General features: G+C 37.9%; 1 protein-coding gene and 1 long non-coding RNA gene across 5 annotated transcripts; one reads left to right on the forward strand and one right to left on the reverse strand.

The window, feature by feature from the left end:
* Window positions 1-7,647: 7,647 nt before the first annotated feature.
* On the reverse strand, window positions 7,648-10,855 carry LOC111259628 (uncharacterized). Of its 2 annotated transcripts, none has more exons than XR_015310682.1 (2): window positions 10,441-10,855; window positions 7,648-7,934 (listed from the first exon to the last, which is right to left on the reverse strand). It is a non-coding gene; the product is annotated as an uncharacterized LOC111259628 (long non-coding RNA). The 2 variants fall into 2 exon arrangements; XR_002679745.2 differs by lacking the exon at window positions 10,441-10,855 and adding an exon at window positions 9,532-10,184.
* Window positions 10,856-12,341: 1,486 nt separating this feature from the next.
* On the forward strand, window positions 12,342-16,975 carry LOC111259625 (NPC intracellular cholesterol transporter 1). 3 transcript variants are annotated; one of them, XM_086967971.1, is made up of 4 exons: window positions 12,342-12,456; window positions 12,679-12,949; window positions 14,701-14,910; window positions 16,209-16,975. In XM_086967971.1, exons 2-4 carry the CDS (start codon window positions 12,755-12,757, stop codon window positions 16,557-16,559), a joined length of 756 nt encoding a protein of 251 aa, XP_086824097.1. In that variant the 5' UTR covers window positions 12,342-12,456; window positions 12,679-12,754; the 3' UTR covers window positions 16,560-16,975. The 3 variants fall into 3 exon arrangements, with proteins under 3 accessions (XP_086824097.1, XP_086824098.1, XP_022687514.2); XM_086967972.1 differs by lacking the exon at window positions 12,342-12,456 and adding an exon at window positions 12,463-12,611 and having other exon boundaries at window positions 12,871-12,949; XM_022831779.2 differs by lacking the exon at window positions 12,342-12,456 and having other exon boundaries at window positions 12,463-12,949.
* Window positions 16,976-20,587: the final 3,612 nt, after the last annotated feature.

The raw sequence follows: 20,587 nt of genomic DNA on the forward strand, positions 1-20,587 counted from the left end.
TTATTTGCCAAGTTTAGTCATCCTTGAAGTACTTGCTAATATGGATGAAACCATTTATAATAAATGTATTAACCCAAAGCCCAGCATGTTTGAAGAGACCTTACATAAGTTAACAATCTTGAGAAAGTTTCGAGAAATTGTTTCCAACTATTGTACATGACCAAAAGAGCTAGCACAATACACCTCAACAGGATATTTCATAAAATTCCATTAATGTGCTATACTATATTGTAAATTATCTCGTATAGAAATTTTTAAAATAGATAGTTATAATTCTTGGCTCATTCTACGCTTTTTATAATTAAAATGCATATAGACGAATGTGCATGATATTTATAACAGCACCAAACAGTTTTGAGGAAACCGTTTCTTAAGATTACGATTTATGCGTCAAAAGTTAGTAATTACTGAGATTGACTGAGCAGTAGCAATAATTATATTGCACATTTGTTCTATTTACATACGTGTGAATAAAAATAACTAACTAGCATTCAGTTAATTTGAAAGGTACAGGCCTGACACACTTCATCTCTACACGCGTCTCGAGATGCTTTTTGGTGTATAGCCGCCAAATTTTGAAATGGATACACATCATCCCATCATACACCTAGCCTTTCGTATGATACAAATTGAAATTCCAAGCCCTTTAAATAAATATAATGGAAGTGTGCCCGGGATCTTATTAGTCTAGGACTGCGCTTTTTCAGACGTTTGACTATATTTACTATATATTTATACTTTATTTAAATTAGGGAGCCTTAAAAGATCGAATTAGTCGCACTTCAGCAATTAACGGATATGTAGACTCAAAAAACACGCTGAGTGTTTGTGCCTTTTGATGATCATTCATTGTCATAGTTTTTTTAAATGCCTAACAAAGATACTGCATCCTGCCCAATTATTCTTTTACCAATATAATTGCGAGCTGCTGCTTTTGGGTCACTGCTTGGCAAAATTCTCCGTTCCCTAATTACCCATTGTCTCCTGATTGCCTTATCAAATTCTTTCTTCAGATGCGCGATCATTTAAATATCACGCCCTATGTCTTCGAGTAAATGTGTTGTTAATCTGTGCCGCTTGTGTAGTCCATTCTCTTCAATTAACTGGTGTTCACGTCCTCGAAGTTATCAAAAGACAGTCGCAGGATAATTTTCTTTTGCACAGCAAAGTCTTCAATGATAGTTTTGCTCATCAGGTTTAAGCCTTGACATGCAGGGCTTCATCACAGAGTGGTTTGAGCTGCTAGACTTGGGAAGCATGTAACGCCCGGCGTTGAGTGATCCTTGCACAGGAACAGGTCGAGGAGAGATATCCTGCTTGCGGCGCCTCGAGTCACAAACCGCACCAATAGATGATCGACACAGAAACCGAGGAAGAACTTTTGGTATGTTATGCTCAATCTAACCCATACGCAGGTTTAAATAATAGACAGGTTTAAATCACTCGAAATAAACAACGTATATTCCCATTTTATTATAATTCCGCTTCATCGGTCAGTGTTCGGATTATTTCGACTAAGCCATCGCAGCTTAACTTACTTGCAGTTAGACTACAATGGCTTAACCTCTAGCTTCATTGTTAGGACGGAGACCCATGTTTTCGTTATCAGAGCGATGTCTGCTTTTTTTATTCGTATCGGCGAAAAGTGTTTGCAGCGCCATTCTTACAGAGTGAACGCGTGTTTAAGCACATGCAGTCAAGAAGCACGTTCTAGTTTGGAGATAGTTCGGTCCGTGATCGTATTTTTATCGCTTGTAATGTGACTGCGACACCTAAATTTTTATGCAAACTAGAACAAATACTAAAACACCGAAGAAAACATAATGTGCTTGATAACTAACTATACGCATCGTTCTCAAAATATTAATTCAGTATTAAAATAATGAAAATATTTTTTTTTGTGATTGTAATCATTGCTGTAAGCCGTCAATACTGTTTTGGCTCTCTTGGCTAGAGTTAAATGATTGATAATGAGATGATGATAATTGAAATTAATTAATAGAGTTAAATTTAATTAACAGAAATTGAGTCAGACTCCAGATATATAAGACAGATTCTTTAAAGAAATTTCCGCAACCTGGAAAGTCTCCTTATCCAAACCCTGGATAACTGTAGCTCTTAAGGCTCGAATACGTATTCGCGTACGAGGCATTGAAATCCGGGATATTTTTAAAGATACGTGTTGCTCTGTTGTCGTCGAGGTGGGGGAAACAGTACAACTAATGCTGTTTTTAACACGATCGCTCGGTGTTACTCACTCGCTAACTTTTCATTTGTCTGTATTGAAATCGGGCCGGCCATTTCAATAACAGCTGTCGACTGCAAAGGCCAGGCTCAGAAAAACCTCATTCGACGATACTTCGCAGCAAATTTGTGGTGTTTTAGCTGATTTTTCGCGTTTTTGTGAGCATCATAGTCTCTCTGAGAGCACCCGAAACGAGAGGGACTAAATTGAAACCCATCAATTTTACTGAATAATGACTTTGGCGTTTCTAGTTAGTAATGTACTTTGAAGGAAAATTCTTGCAGGCTTGTTGAACCTAGTGGAGCAAAAGTGCACTGACAACAAGTAGAGTGCTGGGCGTTACTACACTTGATAAAGCGATAAAGACGAATATAGCGGCTCGAAATACCTGACAATTTTCCATATTAGAAGTTATTGCCGTTTTTGATATTTGACTTTAAAAGGGCCAAGCCGTTATTACTTTTTAGCCGTTTTTGGTTCTTCAGATTTACGCCATTATTGAAAAATTATAGTTAAAATTGTCATTATTTTGTTTTAAATGATGTCTGAGATTCATTTTAGGAAACGTTAGGTTAACAGCAACTTATAGAAGACCGAGATGAAGAATCTTAATCGTGTAATGATAATGGAAAGCAAAAGATAGGGAGAGTTAACTATCACAAGTTAGGGGCGCCACTTGATTTTCGTAAAGCGCCTGTATGGGAGATAATTCCTAGTTTTGGGGGCGAAAGAAACATGTCATGCATAGACACTTCTGTTTTAATTCCGGCCTCCTGTACTCTTCTAATCATAAAACTCTCACTATCTTACACAGGCTACACATCTCTGGTTATTACCATCCTAGACATCCTCTCCTAATTTTATTAGAGAAAGTTATATTCTTACCCTTGATAAGCTACTATCGTATTTTATCGTCACATGGATATCCTTATGATTTTTGTTTATTATTTTCTATTATTATATTGTAGTTTATTCTTACAAGTTTAGTTTACAAAACGTCGAATGAGGCCTTGTTTTTAAATTAATATGTTAAAAAACAATTATACCGATCGACTTTTTTTAAGTACATATATATAGTCGTCAATTGGCATATATAGAATGGTTATTTTTATATATATAATCGATGTAGAGCAATGTTAGGTAAGCAATTTCCGGAATGGATATCGTCTAGGAGCTGACGAAACAACGGAACCTCGACCGGAAATCATTGTTACGACCGTTGCGGTGGTGAAGGGGCCAATATTTGAAGCGGAAGTGGGCATTGCCTTCTGCCAGTTTGCTGGTCGGAGCCGTTTAGCTGACTGTGTTTACCATTTAGCCCTTGTGGTTTGTTGCCATTCAACTGTAGTCCTTATCAAAACGATTCGATTATGTAGATTTACCTTTTTTGTTTTTATGCCTTCAGATATTTCCATTTGTATCAAAACTACAGCATTTTTTTATGAAGCAACAGATGGATTTTCACACAGTTATATTCCAATATCTTTGAAACAAGCGCCTCTTTTCGGACATGTTGACGGAAATCGTTTGTCTCATCGAAACAAGTGACGAACGATTACGCATGAACTTTACGGCAGCAACGTTCATATTTGAAAATTTGGCGCTGAGGTTCTAGATACTATTAGACTATAGAGGAAATAATCAGGCAGTGTGCTTATAAAATTCCCGTATTAATATAATCACTAGTAATTTGACGTTTACTGTCCTAATATTTTGTTTGAAAAGCGGTAGCTGAGATGGCTCGCCTTAGATCCATTATGAATATCGTTATATGATAGGATACTCATTACACACAAGTTTCGATCAACTCTATGATTTTACATATATTTAAATAGGAAGTCAAACAGAATCGTAGAAAATAGCCTCAGCCTTACTACTTGTGCTTCAATTCGGCCTGCTTTTGTAACTTGCTTCTAAATTAAACTATTGCTTTTTCATTGTGTTTGTTTAATCTAATAATCTATCCAAAGAGTCCACAACTCTCTCACGTCGGTCCAGTTCGTACATTTTGATAAACAACTATCCTTTTAATATGGGTTTCAATGGGCGCTGACTGCACTTACTGCGTTTGTATGTCGGCTCTCCACTTTTCGGCTACCATCAACGTAATCTCATATTGTTAAAATCCTATGTTACCTATAGATCTATCTGTTATTTTCTCAGCCAAATGATCTTTGGCTTTTCTCGTTGTTCGTTTTCTTTTTCTCAGGTTCTTTCGAAGAAATCGACTCAGCAGTTTTTAGGAAGCGCCATTGAAACATGAAAGAATTATCGATAATATCGTTTGCACGGCCAACAACTCTTTACAGATATAAGTTAGTGCTAGCTCTATTCTAAACGCGAAGTCAAATATAAACGCCTCTCATTTTCTGCTTAGTGCAATATTAGCTACCTCTCTTGAGGGGCCTGCACGCAGGACCTGAAAGCGCGGAGCAAAGTCGGTGGGTATCAAATTAAATAGCCCCTGTTATGTGTTGCATAATTAAATTCGCCCTCTATTGCAATGACTTGCCTATACTTTTCCGGTCAAGCAGATGTAAAATAAAGACTCTCTAATCAACTGCCGACAAGCTTTGTATAGATTAGGTCGTCAGTATTAACAAGGGGGATGTCAATCTACTGTTTTAAAATTATGCTATTATTTTATAACGGTGCGACGTTCTGGGAAACATTTTCGCTATCCAAGATGCGCTCGCGTTCTTTAAGGTCTGAGATCGCCCACTCGAACGTTGTTAATCCAGCTTTTAGCAGGTGGGTTGTAGGGAGACATGTTATATCAGAAGATTCGAGTTGTGCAGCAATGTCACTTCCCTCTTGGAACTAAACCAGTGAAATCAATACGTTCGAAATATTCTGTGATGGAGAAGGGACCACCACTGAGTGCACCTACTAGTTGAAAAAAGAAGGAACCTTTGAACTTGACACTGATTCCTGTTGAACACGCCCTGCGAAGGCGAATGATGAAGACTTGAGAATGGCTAGGGTACTACCACTGAGATTTGGTGTTTATTAAAATACCCAGTTAAATTAATAAGCTCACACAGCCGAGCAGTTAGGTACCGTATGATATAAGGAGAATCAAAGATGAAGACGTTAGTTTGTCTTTGCTCTGTCAATGCAAAAGTGACCCATTGATGGACTGAATTGTGACTTGGAAACGGATCTTCAGCGATAACAGCACACGACGGTTACGTGTGCAGATCGATGCCGGCTGGACACGGAACACCACAGTTGTAGAACTTACAGTGTCTGTTTGGCGATCTAGCGCAGCTGCTATCCGATACAGCTTTAACCGGTAATAATTCGTCGATTATAGCTGTCGTCCATTAGAACGATCGACGATCAAATATAGTGATGGTGTATGCTCCCAATTAAAGCCCATGTCACACTTTTCTTTCGTACTATATGATTTAATATAATGAAAAGGAGCTAACATCACAATGATTGTTAGTATTTTAGTTATTATTATTGATTCTATATAGACGCAAGAGTTTCCGTCACTACGAACTGTTTGTTCACTAGCGGCTTTACATATTCAGCGAACACTTATATTGCCCGTTAAATGTTTCTTCGTCGAAAAATAAATGTAGCTTGTACATAGTATTGCAATAAAAGTAAATTCCTCATGGTTGGCCGGCCAAGATCACCCATTACCTCTTCACGACTATTTCGCAATTTCTCTATTCTCATGGCTGGATGCGTGCAGTCCTGTTTTTCCATATCAGTTAGATTAGGCAACCATTAAGCTTTGAACCCTATGCACGCTCAATTAAGGTTTCATTTAATACTACAACCTAAGGTTCACTGTTTACTAAAATTCGATTATTAGAATTATGTTGTCCTACGGTTGATTGCTTAGCACGCTACTCTTCACGATATTTGTTCTCAGTGCTGAATTTATTAAGAATGTATTTGTGTGAGAAAGCATGCATGCGCACTCGCGAAACTGAATCAAGGATATATAATACCTGAACTTTTTATCCAGGTATTATATGTATTTCGTCTTAACTGATTCCATTGTCTAGCAGTGTTTTTAGCTTTGACTTGGCGCAAGAACGAAAGTACTTATATCCGATGTAGTTTCTATGCTGAAGGCGGCTATGATAACCAATGTAGATGGCAGAGTTTTATGAAGCAAAATTTACTTATCATTGGGCAACGCGGAAAACAACCATTGGTATAAACGAATTATAGTGTATTTCTGCCAAACACTTCTCTATCTTGTGATCTAAAAGGGGTTGACGAATTGGCTTTTAAGAAAATAGCGAAAAAAACCAAAGTTTTTAGCGTTTATAACCATACAAAGCGGCGGTCTATATCCCAAAATTGTTTCAATATTACATCGACTTCACCTCAAGCACCGATGCAGAAGCGGGGAGAGAAACAAACGCGAATTTAATAATTGCACACACGTAGTGCCATCGGTCGCACCGAAAGCACTATTTGTGTGTATGTTTATAAATTAGACAAAAAAAGCGTGTTTTTTTAAGCATAACTGACTCCATGTGGGTATCAAGATAACTGGATAACAGGGATTTTTAAACTATGCAAGGCAGCATGTCAATTTGTCATACTCGCGTAGCGCAGTGCTTCTGATAACATTGTTTATCTGTCATAGATACCATACAGGCGACACATTACTGTTGTAGTAATTTTTTTTTGCAGTAAAACAGATTTTTCCAACGTTACAATAACAATCAGAAAAATAGACCAAAACATAACAAAGGGATAACAACTGTTCGTCTGTAACGTAACCCTCGTAATATACGACTTAGTAAAGGGTTATATCTGACTATTGGAATCCTATTTTGTCTAGTCATTATAGTTAAAATATAAAAAACTGAACCGATCAGACAGACGGAAACGCAGAGTTGGTGGCATCTCATATGTACTGAATTGTTTTCTATATGTATTTGTTATATATATGCTAATACTGCTTATATATATATCGCGTCCTCAAAGAATGAAAAGGAAATCATATCATAATGTGTTTTCTAGATCAATCTTCTAAATTGAATAGAATAATGTACTGTGGTGTAAATTATTTTTCCCTTGTTTTATTTTACTCAGTTTGTCAGTGTCGATATCTCTTCTACGGAAGGCAATTTCCGTCTGGCTTAATCTTTTTCTGGATGAGGCTGCGACATATTACGATTTTTAATGTCGGTTGCAGAGGTACCACAGAAGTGCCCTATTCCCGAGGCAAAAACTCAGAAGTGAGGTAGCGTGTTTCTAAACGGAGTTCACACACTGACTTCTAACGAAAGGTAAAAGTCGATTGACGATAGTGATTTTGTGTAAAAAGGTAGGTCGCTTAATAGAGCTACAAGCGAATTTTTTCCCAAGGTGCTGTGATCCTCGTATCAAAGATAGTGCTTTATAACCAACCAAGCGAGCTAGGCTAAAGGTGTCATATCATACACTTAGTTTTTATTTAAATGAGATAGTAAGTTTCCGTGCTGAATTTAAAACGTTACATTTTTTATTTCTGTGGCAGTAAGTTATGCCATGTATCCCCCGTTATAATTCACGATTTTTCTCGTCTTTTCATCAAATGCCGTCTTGCCAGCAGATAGCGAGCTTCGCTTTGCAGAATTTTCAAACCACGTTTAAAGTCGCTGCTCCGTGTTGAAAGCCAGAGAGATAATTGGTCCGTGAGTGGAAAACGTAAAGCCTGTCGGCGCAAGATCTGAAAAATATGGAGAAGCCAACAGAAGCAGTCATTCGAGGTCCAACAGGGCAATTTGAATGATGTTTGCTGTGTGCGGCCTCGAATTGTCGAAGGCAAGATTATTTATTGAGCCTTTTGTCCGGAATAAGTTGGTTAGGTTGGTATAACTGGCCGAAATAAATGTCCAGATCAACTGCCTAGCTTGTGCGAAGCAATTCCAATGGATCAGGTCCTTGCACTGTACACAATCTTTTTTGCCTAGGCCTTGACTTTGTCCTTTTCCGTTATACTGATATATAAGCACCACTTCCCATCGGTGGCGACAAATCTGCGCAAACAATCGGTTAGTGTGGCGGAGTGACGCTCGATACTGACACAGATGTTGAGATATAGCCCTAAACTGCAATTGTTTGTTGGATCCACAGGGTTCATGAGGTTCAAGCCTTCAGTATAAACCGAAGGGGCTTGAAGTTGTTAACCACGGTTCTGCCGATCGTTTCGGCTAATTATCGAATTATTTGTCAGCCATCTTTTTTCAAAAAGGCCTTCAGATGCTCGTCATTAAACTGAGACGGTTGGTTAGAGTTGATGGATCCCTTAGAACCAAAATATTATCTTTAAATCTGCCAAACCACTTTTCAGAATACTTTCTCCGCTAGCCCCTTACTATAAACAAGGCAAATGTCTCGAGCTGTTTCAGTAATCTTTTACCTCGATGAAATGCCTAATACAGAAAGCGTAGAAAATTCACTTTTTTTTTAAAATTTGAAATATCAATTTTTAAGCAGTTTCCTGAAATTAGGATTGCACTGGCGATACAAAATCGTTACGGTACGCGATATAGCAGAAGTAAACGATAAGTGAAAAGAGCTTTAAAAGACTGCAGAAGCACATTGCCTAAACTGCTAGTTCAGTTTAAAAAAAAAACTGCGTGTCGGTCTCTAATTAAATCCTATCTTAAACTATCGGGGTTTAAACTTCAGTAATTACTAGGAGCTATTCATGGACATCTGACTATAATTGTCTCTTTCCATGTAGTTATAGCTAAAAAGTCTACGAAAATGTTTGCTGAAAAATGGTATTTGCCTATGGAGCTTTAGTTGGCTACGATCAATATTCTCTAAAATGAGAGTTGGAAGCTTCTTCCCTTATAGTTTTAGTTTACGTCTAATGGTGATAAGTATCTTCAAACTATGCAGATCCCTAAGGGGGATCCGACCCACTTCTTATTTAGACAAAAGTATGTTCAGCGTAGTAGCAGAGAGTAGTAGTAACCAATAAATTTAAAATATATGTATGTAAACATTTAATTATACACATAATCCAGTCGATTTTTCTAAGTATTGAAAAGCCGAAAGGATTTTATTTTAAAAGAGAAAGATAGCGGCACAATCTCAAAACGCAATAGCTACTTGATGACAATGCAACACAATATGAACTTTTGAAATTACAATAAAGATGGTGAACTCAATATTACGCAGAAATAACAATTTCACTTTTCTTTGCGTAAGCCCGACGTAATTATAGTTATTTCGATGCACTGGGAAAGCCTTTTGTCGTCATCCATGATGCTAACCAATGCAGTCGATAAGTTAAATATGGCTCATACGCTCACCTCTAATATTAACTGTACTTTGCAAACTATAAAATGGACTACTATTGACTTGACCGAAAGATATTTGTTTTCACTTGCTTATTCCAAAAGGTGTAAATATTTAAAGACGTGCAAGTTTAACTCGAGTACTCTAATACTTCGAGTGAGCGTTCGAAGAACACGTGAGGAATATATGACTAAAAGCTTTAACAGCTGTTACATGGCACGCAAATATTCTGCGACTGTTTTTAATAATGGCGCTTTTGCTGTTCCCATTCGAAATGTTGTGGCATATCGCACTGTAGCATGTACAAAGGCTGTGATGTTTATCTTCCTCAGTAAGGGAAAACAATTGCGTCGAAGCTATCTTCATAAAGGCATGCAGAATGTTTTGACTAATTGAAAAAGAAAATGCATTCAAAAATTACCGCCAAAAAAGAAAGGGAATTAATGAAACATTCGAATTGCTGAGACGAGCTTTTATGTGGATATGATTAGGATAATCCCTACGAGGCTAACTTTGTTGAAACTCGATCCGTGACTCCTCGTGAAAACGCCTAATTCTGTTGCTGCCTCGCACTTTCTATCATACGGACATACTAACATATATTGTTAACGCTGCTTATGTACTAAAAATTCGATATAATGCTAAATCTTCTGAACGCACCAAAACTGGTATGGCAAAATAGAACAGCGAAAAATGTGTTTCCCACAAAAAATTTATTGAACAGCGACCGCCATGGATGATAAGCTCGCTAGGATATTTTAGCTGTTCTCTTAGCTTTGTTTAAAAGAAGTAACCAATTCCGTTCAAGCGACCTACCGACTCTTGTCTTAAAAATTTAATTGAGTTTAGTTTTTAGATAATAAACATCGCTATCTTTTTAACTGCACAAAACTTTTTAGTGGTAGTCGGCTAAAAGTACACACTGGGCTGCCTGAGTTAAACTTCCACCGAGGCATAGTTGTTGCATTCGGCATTCACCTGCTTAACAGTCAACGAAGAGATTGAAATGAATGGCTGTTACCCTTTGAATTGCACTAAGCGTCCAGGAAGGCACACAACACGCACGGACCACAATGAGGTTATTAACAAAGCTGTCTCCCTTCATTCGGACAGGAACACCAGCTATCAAAGCATCAAGAGGACCCGGATGTATAGACGATAAGAGGTCGGCTGAGTTACTCTAACGCTGTGTTTCCACAGGAAAAGCTGGGCTTAGGGCACTCCAATATTATGTGCAGCGGCCGTTTGATACTTGCAGCATTGAGCACGTAAACCACGACGCGTAACGGAGCATGCACATTTGAAAGAAAAGCGAAGATACGCCGATCTGTGGAATCGGTATGATTTTCTTCTTATTGTCACTAAGTCCATGGATTCTGTCAGTAGAAATACAGCCTAATTTCTTAAAGGTCCTGCAAAGCTACCTCTAATATTGGCCGCAGAAATTATTTTCTGTTGCTACTTGGCATTCTTAATTACTCAATCTTCACTTAACATCAATAAAATAGAAAATAAATGTATCAGTGATGTCAGTTCTCAGTCAGTGACAACCGACTCCGTATTGGCACTGATACATTTACTGGTACCGAGCGCGCGGCACGCACTAAGTAGAGCTCGATGCGTCTTCATTGAGACAGCCTTTGCTTTCGCGCTGTTCAACTGTTTTTCGCTCTTTTACTGCTGAACCCTAGTAAACACCAAAAAAGATACATTAGCGATTAGCGCTTTTAATGATCTCAAAGTAGTGGTAATCCGTCAATCCTGACATTTCGCCAACTGATGAAGCACACACGTCACATTAAATGATCCGATTTTTTCGTGAACGTGTTAATTTCCAAACAAATCCGAGTTTGGAAGTTCCGGTACTGCAGTACAAAGCATACTTCGAATAGGAGAAACTGCGGGCATCTACGAAGGCTTTTTCGCTCTCTGCCGCTAAATAAACTAGCAATAATTCCTTCGGTGACCGGTACTTCTGAAAAATCGCAATTAGGATTAGTTCTGAAAATTATCAAACAGATACAGTGTCGCATCTTGGTATGTGTGAATTGAAGTACACGTGGCATATCATCGAAATTATCGATGTCCTTTCAAGATGAAGTAGGTTTAGTCAAAAGTAAATGAAACAAAAATGTTTAGAGTTAAACCTCATTCGATTATTTGTACGAATCAACTTTCATTGTCACCGTAGAGAAAGCCGGCTCATGAAAATGATTTAATTTACAGTAAGATATATCATGGCCATCGCAAATACCTGTCTGTTGTTTATGCCCTACATTAACAAAATTACTGTTTAAATCGTTGTCCATATTATTATCTGCGGTTTGTCTAGCGTGCAGATTTGACTTGAATGTACTGCTAGTCGCTAGTTTGGCGGCAGCAGTGTCCAATCGATAACAAACTACTTCAACAATTTAGCTAAAACAGAAAGAAGTCCAAGCGACTCGGTCAGCTTTCTGACACAACAGCATCATTATCGCGTGCGAGTGTATACTTGATGCCACTTCATTCTTTGGGCAGTTGTTCCCTGAAATTTTCAGCCGATTGCTCTTTGGAAGTATCCCATAATTTGGTCGCTGCTGTAGATTGTTGGCGTTTGCACGAAAGTCACTTAAAAAGACTGCGCAATTCGTCTAAAAGTTAGCGGCGCAACGACTTGCCTGGTATTTTGTGTAGATAGCAGACGATCTTGTCATTTTTCCTACTGGTCTATCGCCGCCATCATGGACAGACTGCAGTACATCTCTTCGCCGCTTGCACAGATGGTAACAGTTTTCCCCACTCAGAAAAGCTACATTCAACTGTTGTGAGTTGGGGTAAGGAGGCGAGCGTATATTATCAAACTGCGGGCGTGACTATGGAAGATACTCATAACAAACCCTAGACCCAGTCGTTGCCATTTGAACGGATACGTTTGAAAAGACTGCACTGACTCAATGGTCCGCTTCTGAATCATAATTGTTTAAAATAAATAGAAAGCTAACTTAAGTTTTTTTACCATTGCGACAAAGACGCTAGTTGATTTGCATAAATTATAATATTGGAGTACTAAATTAACCACAGCGAGCAGTTACAATTGTAATCGAATGAAATGGTATGAGTATATACATGTATACGTACAGACATATAATAAGTAGTGTAAAACGTTTTGGTTATAAAAGGAAAGAAGACGCTAGTGCGGCGAAGAACGGTCCGTGCAGAACAGTGAACGTTATCCACATTTGTGGTGAGCACAGTATGGCCAAAGCATCAATGAAAGGGTCATTTCTACTAGTAGTTGCTCAGGCAACTTTGACAGTCACAGTTCATAGTCAACGCTGTGCATTCACCGGACACTGCTTTTTTGATCGCAGCGTTGATAAGTCTATCCCGTGCGCCGTGGATCAGCCGCCGAGTGAGACGCTACCGACAGGCCTCTGGGACGAGTTTCTGGTGCGTTCGTTCAAATACGCTATACGCGCAAATAAGACATTCTGATCACATACAACTAACATTGTCTTGTTTTGTTTTTACTTAGCACATTAAAAACGATTTTGATCGAGTTCTGTTTGTACTAACAGTAGTGAAAAACGTAACGTAGATTTTCCTCACTTTCTTTTGATGTTTTTTTTGGCTTAAATGTGTGGTTTCAAACCGAGCGTTTATGGTCCTATAGCTTGGAAGGCATATCTAGAAACGAGTGTTGCCTGAACCAACTGGCAACTTTTGCTACTTGCCAAAGGCGATAGTTGTAATTTGAAAATGAATCAGGTCAAACTGGAGGATACAGGTGAAATGTATTGCCTAAAAAAATTGGTATTGTGTATACTTGTAGGAACGTAAAAAAAACATGGTCCTTTAGCGTCCTTTAAAAGTATCCATTTATATGTATAGAAAAAATATGTAGAGATTTTCAGCAAGATGCAACAATATGTTAAAATATTACTCTACTGAATCAACAATTTATATGGGAAGGTGATATAATTGTCAAATAATTCATTGTAATTTGGAAAAGTAACGAAGAGTTCCTGTACTATTCCAGCGTTGTATTTGTCAACATAGGCTACAGAGGCGCCGTACTATTGTTTGTACATGCAATTACCTAAAGCTGTTTAAAAGTCTTTAGAAATATTTGTACTTGATCATAGTGTTTTGGCAATGTGACTACACAAACATACACATATCTGATTTGCTTTCTAAATCATCATAAGTATATAGGTTAGAATTCTAAGGCGATATTCATGAAATAAACAAACTTGTAATCACCTCTGTACCACAACTGTGCCACTGCGACACAAGAGCACATCGTCGCTCCGTAAATAATATATGTCTGTGTGAGCATGATGTTCATGAGGGTAATGATATAAACTTCAGATTTCTAAGGAAACTTAAATTTTTTGCGGCCAGTTTGAAACATTGATTAGAATTCGTTTAAACCTTTTTGCTATCATTATCAAAACTGTAAAGTATATATTTAGCCATTCCGTATAATGGCTGTATGCTTGATTTATGCAAATTGTCCACTGACAGCAACTGATGTCGGTTACCTTGCCCGCTTTAAATTTACACATCTTTATATTATTTAGTTTTAAAAGTCGTATTTTTTTTTCTTAGGTCTAACCAATGCTAACGTTGTATACAATTGATGACGATAGAAGCACGTACATTTTCTGATAGGGAATAAATAACGGAGTACTTGAAGCAGGGCTATGACTTATAATAAATGTAAGTAAATAGAGCGACTGGAACGCATTGGCGTGTCAGCTGAACTAAGTTAATTGAAGAACTATACGGGAAAAAAAGTGTAACTAATTAATTTGGTGATTTCAATAAGCGAATGGAGACCCCGTAGAAATAACTGAGCTGTAATTCTTCTAGTATAGTAAGGTGACCAAATTTACTCTGGGGAAAGTAACATAACAATTATGGGTAGTGTTCGCTGGCCTTGCATAGTATCCACCCTATTAAAAAAAGATAAACAAGTACTTTTTATTTTCTGAGTTTACGAGCATCAACAATAGAAGAATGTGACCGTGTACGGTACGTTTTGTCTTCACGAAATATCGTGTGCTGACAGCCACAGGACTCGTAGTTTTTGCCTTAACACAAGCCCACTCACGTTCGCCTGCTCCTAACAACAGAGCTATTTTTTTTTGTCTGCAACACACGGCAATTTTGTGTTACGTGTGAACGTATGCAAATAGGATTTCTGCGACGATCTAGCGCCATCGATTAAAGACCACCAGCTTTGCTGCGATGCCGGCCAGTTTCAAACACTTAAGAAAGAAATGCGATCAGCAGAGGTGATTGGAATAAAGCGTTGTCCTGGGTGTTACCGCGCCTTCAAGAATCTCATGTGCCAAATGACTTGTTCACCAAAGCAGGCCGATTTCATAGTCGTCAATGCTACTAGGGTACGTAAAGCTATAAGAACATTTATTGTCGATTAACAAATCCTTGAAATGCATTTTCTGATTTCTGAGTTAAAAGTACGCTTCTGTAGAAAAGGTTTAAATAAATAATTCTGTAAATGAAATGTAAATTTTTTGTAAGTTTTGAAAGTCGCAGGTGGTAATATGGAGTCCACGAACTAATCACTGGATGTAAAAGGAAATGGACCTTAGACCCATACTGGTTTTACATGCTCTAGCCATTCGAAGACATCCTTGGAGTAATTATTTTAATTTTTTTTCGAGTCTTAAGCATTTAAGACTATTTCAGTCATAGAATTTCAGTAATCAGTTTCGTTTACTATTACATGAAACCTCTTTATATATTTATTGCGCTCACGCGTTAAATATCGAATGCATTTGCATGATTTTTCTTCAGATATGTTTTTGTTTTTAGAACAGAAAATCGCGCTCGTATAATTTTTTATAACAATAATGCATAATGGGGCAGTCTCAAAATATCAAACGGTAACAATCATTCTTCTAGTTAAGTAAAACAGACTAAGCACCAGTGTAGTGAAGTATCATCGTTTGAGGTGATAAACCCAAATATCTGCAACCTCAACTGGATGAAATAAAGTAGATTTTTCTTTACTGAACCCTCAGGCAGATTATTTGTTACTGGAAATTAGTGAATGGTATTAATAATGAAGATAAGAAGAGGCGCTTTGGCGGAGAACTATAGGATCACATGTCACGTCCAGACGTAATCATATATTTCTTAGCGTTTTGTTTGGTTACGGAGTTAGAATTATGAAAATAGGTTTAACTAAGCTTCGATCTTGTCCTCATATGAACAATTTGACTAGTTTAAAGTGAAAAAAATTAGCATTTTTAGTGGATTTGGAAATACACATTGATGCATCTTTATTTTGGAAGATATGACCAGAACTAGCCAAACCGAGCTTCTAGTAGAAAGGCACCGTAAAAGGCGTTTCTCGTAATGAAATGCATATATCTTTTCCGTATATGCAGAAGCGTGAAGTCCCAGTGTTTCTATAATGATTTTCAATCCGCTTTTTTGGTAAATTTGCTAAGCGAACCCAAATTTAAACATGCTAAAGGATTATGCTAAACCTCGTGATTAGAGGATTTGGCATTTACTTCTGCATGTTCATTACATACTCCATTACTCAAGTTTTTTTCTATGTAAGTTTTTCTAACTTTGTCTACATCTATCTGCAATACCTACCTTAAGAGACGATGACAAAACGCTAGCGGAGATACGAACCAACCTATACCATTCAAATCTTCTGTTTTAGAATGATGATCGCGGAACTGGGCCGGCGCTTCAAGAAATCGTTTATGGCCTTGACAAGGAATTTGCAGATGCGCTCTTCAACACGTGTAACAAAGCCCGTTCCAACTTATACGTGAAACTTACCACTCTTATGTGTGGCCAGTATACGAATAGGTGCTCTGCGACTAAGTTTCTAAGCTTCCTTGGATCTACGGACACCGAAGGCGGTTACAGTCCATTCAGAATTCGTCATTTGCTTTTAAGTGATGCTAATCGCACACTTAAAGTTAAAAGTTATCTTGGAAGCGAGATAACATTGCACAGACAGCAATGGAAATTGCATAATACTTGTAAAATTGAAGGTTCAACATAAACGCTTAATTCGCACTTCACTTGGATGTAATGCAGCGAGAATAAATATATCATTACATATATTCTGTTAAGTCTATTGGCTTTGATTAAAAGGTGAACGCGCTTATTCCGCCTTAATGAGTGACGCTTATTCCGTCCCCTTCCCCTCCAAAGATCACACTGAATCAAGATGAGCATACTAAGAATATCTTTTTAATGCAGAACTTCGCTGCAAACTATACTGGAACATGAACCAAAATAGCCACTGGACACTAATTCATTTTTTTTTATTTCATTTACTATGATCGTTACAATCCATAAAATTGCTCCAATGTAAAAAAAAAATGCGCACTTCTCCTGGAATCTTGCAACGGAAGTTCATTGTACTGTTTAATAGAATATTCTAAACAAAATAAATCTCAATTTGGCAACGTCTTATCATTTGATATTCTAGAAGGGAGTCAGGCACCACAAGATATACACGATCGTTACGCAAAGACACGAGGTTATAAAATGGCGTTCTGTAGACTCTGTAAGTCCTTGGGAAGTCTTCTCTACTAGGTCAAGGCTAATTTTCTTCTATTTTCTAGTTAAGGTGTATTTGAATGAAACACCGACAAGGCTAAACCCATATACACTGCAAATTCACAAAATATTATTAAAATACTTTGTGAATTTAAGGGGGAAATCTTTTTAAACACTTTGTCAGCGGTTTAGGTGCCGAATCAGGGTCATGACCGCAGTAAATGGATAGAAGACTGAATAGCCACATTCGTGAGGGATATTTCGGTCAGAACACGAAGAGCATTTAACTCAAATACTTTTTTTCATATAAAAAAAGATTTATGTGCACCCCGGTTAACGTCACTTCGCTCATTATTATACATTGGGAGGCAAATAGACACCAACTCAATTATATTAGAAATAATTATATTTCTACAATTAAAACTTTCTACTGGATTCCTTTTTTAACTGTAACTTTTAGTTAATCTTATATGTAGTTTAAAAATGGAATACCGAAATAATGAAGAAAAAACAAGTTCTCTTCTCATTATTACTTGGTTGATTTCTCGTAATAATAAGACTTGCAACTATAACAAACTTTTCCATAGCTGAAAACCGCTTGTCGTATTCTTACATACTCCTATGTACATTTTATATGCGTAGATCGTTTATAAAACAATTTTGAAAGCTAAGTATGGCCTCCTAAAATTTTTATTTTGTTAATAAAAAGGAATTTGCCTAAAGAATTACAGAAGGAAATTAGAAAGTTAATTTGTGCATGCGTATCTCAACTTGATATAAACTCATTTTCTTGTTATGATTCGTAAAAATTTATATTGGTTGCTTGATGTAGGCCTAGATATTGAAAAGCAATTAGCAACCGCGTCCTGCGTGCCCTTCACCCATTTTTTCAGACGTCTAAACTCCTAATTTTCGACAGTGTCACAGACTCGCGATGCCTACGCAGACTTCAGATTACCGACCAGAACAGAGTGCATTTTTTAAGCTAAAAATTTTGTTTATCTTGGAATTGATGAACCACTTTAGAACAGTCCTGCCAGTTAGAAAATCCTCGCCGCACAACGAACAAATATTATAAGCTGCGTGGGGAGATTTTTCACATCGGTAAAAAGCGAAAGAGGATGGCAGTAAGTGTTAAAAAAACCACGAGGGTAAAGGAAAACCTTTCAAAGACGATATATATACATATATGACGGATCCGCAAGCTTTGCCCCGCGCCTTTTTTCCTATTGACTAATTTACCTAACATGATTCGTTCATGTTATTTTACGTGAACTATAGGTCGCATATACGTCAAGAGAGAGCCCGTTGCAATCACTCCTTCTCACCTAACCCATTACTCCTTTACAGTGGCACTTCAACCTGTTCGAATGCAAACAAATTCGATCCTGCCAGATATTTACATTTATTTGATTCAATAAATCTACGTAAGCAACGTTTGTCCTTCTTGTGCCGTTATCTTATAAAAGTGTTCTAACTTGTATTGTACCCAGGTTAACATAAACTATTGTTCGATCGCAGATCTACAATACTGTAGGTTAAGATCTTCTTAAAGTCAGTTACAATAATCATATGCCATCTACTTTAGTGCTATAGTTATTCTGATAGAGACTTTACATAAGTGCACTGCATGCATCCTACTGCTAAAAAAAGCTAACTAAACTCGACAAAATACCAAAATTGTACATTGGCCGTACAAGAAACGCCAATATTAAACTTTATTTAACTTAAGCCTCGTACACTTGTGTAACCATTCCAACTCTTCCATTATAATCTCGATATCCTGCTGCATTTATCTTGTCTGCGTATTTTAATTAATTAATTAAATTTGATGAATTTAATAACCTTATTTCCTAAAAAGTATTTATCCAACAGAAAAGTATGAACCACATGTCAACCATTCCACGTATTAATCAAACCAGCGATACACCCCTCTATGTGAGAAAAAACGACGACCCGGAAAAATATTCATTGCATTAATAAATACGATTTATATGCCAATTAATAAATATGGTTCATATCTTATCAATTATGAATAATTTCGACAATCACAATTTTACTTTTTCGGTAGTAAAAATAAGTAAAATAAAAAAAAACAGTTGTCGAATAAATAATAGAGGTCAACCTGCGCAAATTACCATTACGCTCTATGGGCGAAAGAACCAAAAAATTCACACTCATAGAGTTTGATTTGTATTTCACTAGTTCCCAACCATTTCGGCAAAAATTATTATTTTACCACTAAATCACTAAAGAGTAAAATGCGAAAATCGCTTTAGCATATGCCGCTGACCTAGCGGCACTTGTCGTTAAAGCCGAGACGAAAGTCGAACTGGAACCTTCAGCGAGGTAACTAACATCAAACCCGACCTGACTCCGGAAAAGAGCAAAGGTGTGTTACTATTCGGTCAAGTCATGGTTGAACCTTTCAATCCGTGGTGAAGAGTATGTACTGTGCGAGACATCTCAGTAAAGGGTTGAGAGGAAATGACTACATAAAGTGATAACCAAGGTTTGTAAGGCAGACAATGATATTGTTAGGATACTTCCAAACAGACATGGGCATAAGCGAGCGCATCACAGGAGGCCTGTTATATCCATCGTAGGGTCGATCGCCTTACTTGGGTCATCGGTCTGCTTCAGGCTGATGACAGCGACGAAGAAAAACGTGCTTAAAAGATCGCAGTGAAGTCCACCGCTTAGAATAATTCAGGCACATTGGATAGTTAGTACAGATGATGCACTCGTCCTGGCAAGCACCCCACCTCGGGATCTGGTGACTCACGAAAGACGCACATCCTAGGAGAAAAGCTCCGTAGACTCGAAAGAGGCAGAAAAAGTAAAGCTAGTTGTCGGCAAAAAGAGTGGACAGCGTTACACACGAGACTCCGGCGCAATAATACGAGATCTGACCCCAAGCATAAGGAAATGGCTTGACAGACCGGGAGGCAAAATGAATCTCTACATGGCTCACATCATAACGGGCCACGGAGGCGTATTCTAATGACTTTAACGTGGTTTCGCGGTTGAGTAGCTGCATCCACTGCCCGCTGAAAAGAGACGACGCGACCCACATGCTTCTTGCCTGTCCTCATGTAGAGCTTTAACCGTAGACGAGGTAGTGGCACGAGAATTGCAAGGTAGAAATCCATCGGCTGTGTCCCAAAAAGCCATGAAAGGATCCATAGAATACATATGCAGCACGAGTGGTTGGATAAGTGGGGCCGTAACTGTAAGAAAAGTGTTGGAGGGAAAAACCGGCTCGACCCTACCAGGCTACAGAGCCTGCTAGCAACGAAGATATTACAAGAACAAGACACAGTCCGGTTTAGTGGAAAAGCTGCGGATAAGACTCCGCTCGGGACTTAGTGCGAGGAAATAGGAGGTAAGCCGACAGTTGGATAGGCTGGCTCGCGACTAGTGGAATAATGGTAACTTATTGCCACTAGCTATTCCACTTTGAGGTAATATTAAACTAAGTTTCAAATCAAGGCCCGACAGCAAGAGGTCTAGCGTTTAGAGGGA

The sequence above is a fragment of the Varroa jacobsoni genome, unplaced genomic scaffold, assembly GCF_002532875.2.
Source record: "Varroa jacobsoni isolate VJ856 unplaced genomic scaffold, vjacob_1.0 scaffold_353, whole genome shotgun sequence".
NCBI classification, from domain to species: domain Eukaryota; kingdom Metazoa; phylum Arthropoda; class Arachnida; order Mesostigmata; family Varroidae; genus Varroa; species Varroa jacobsoni.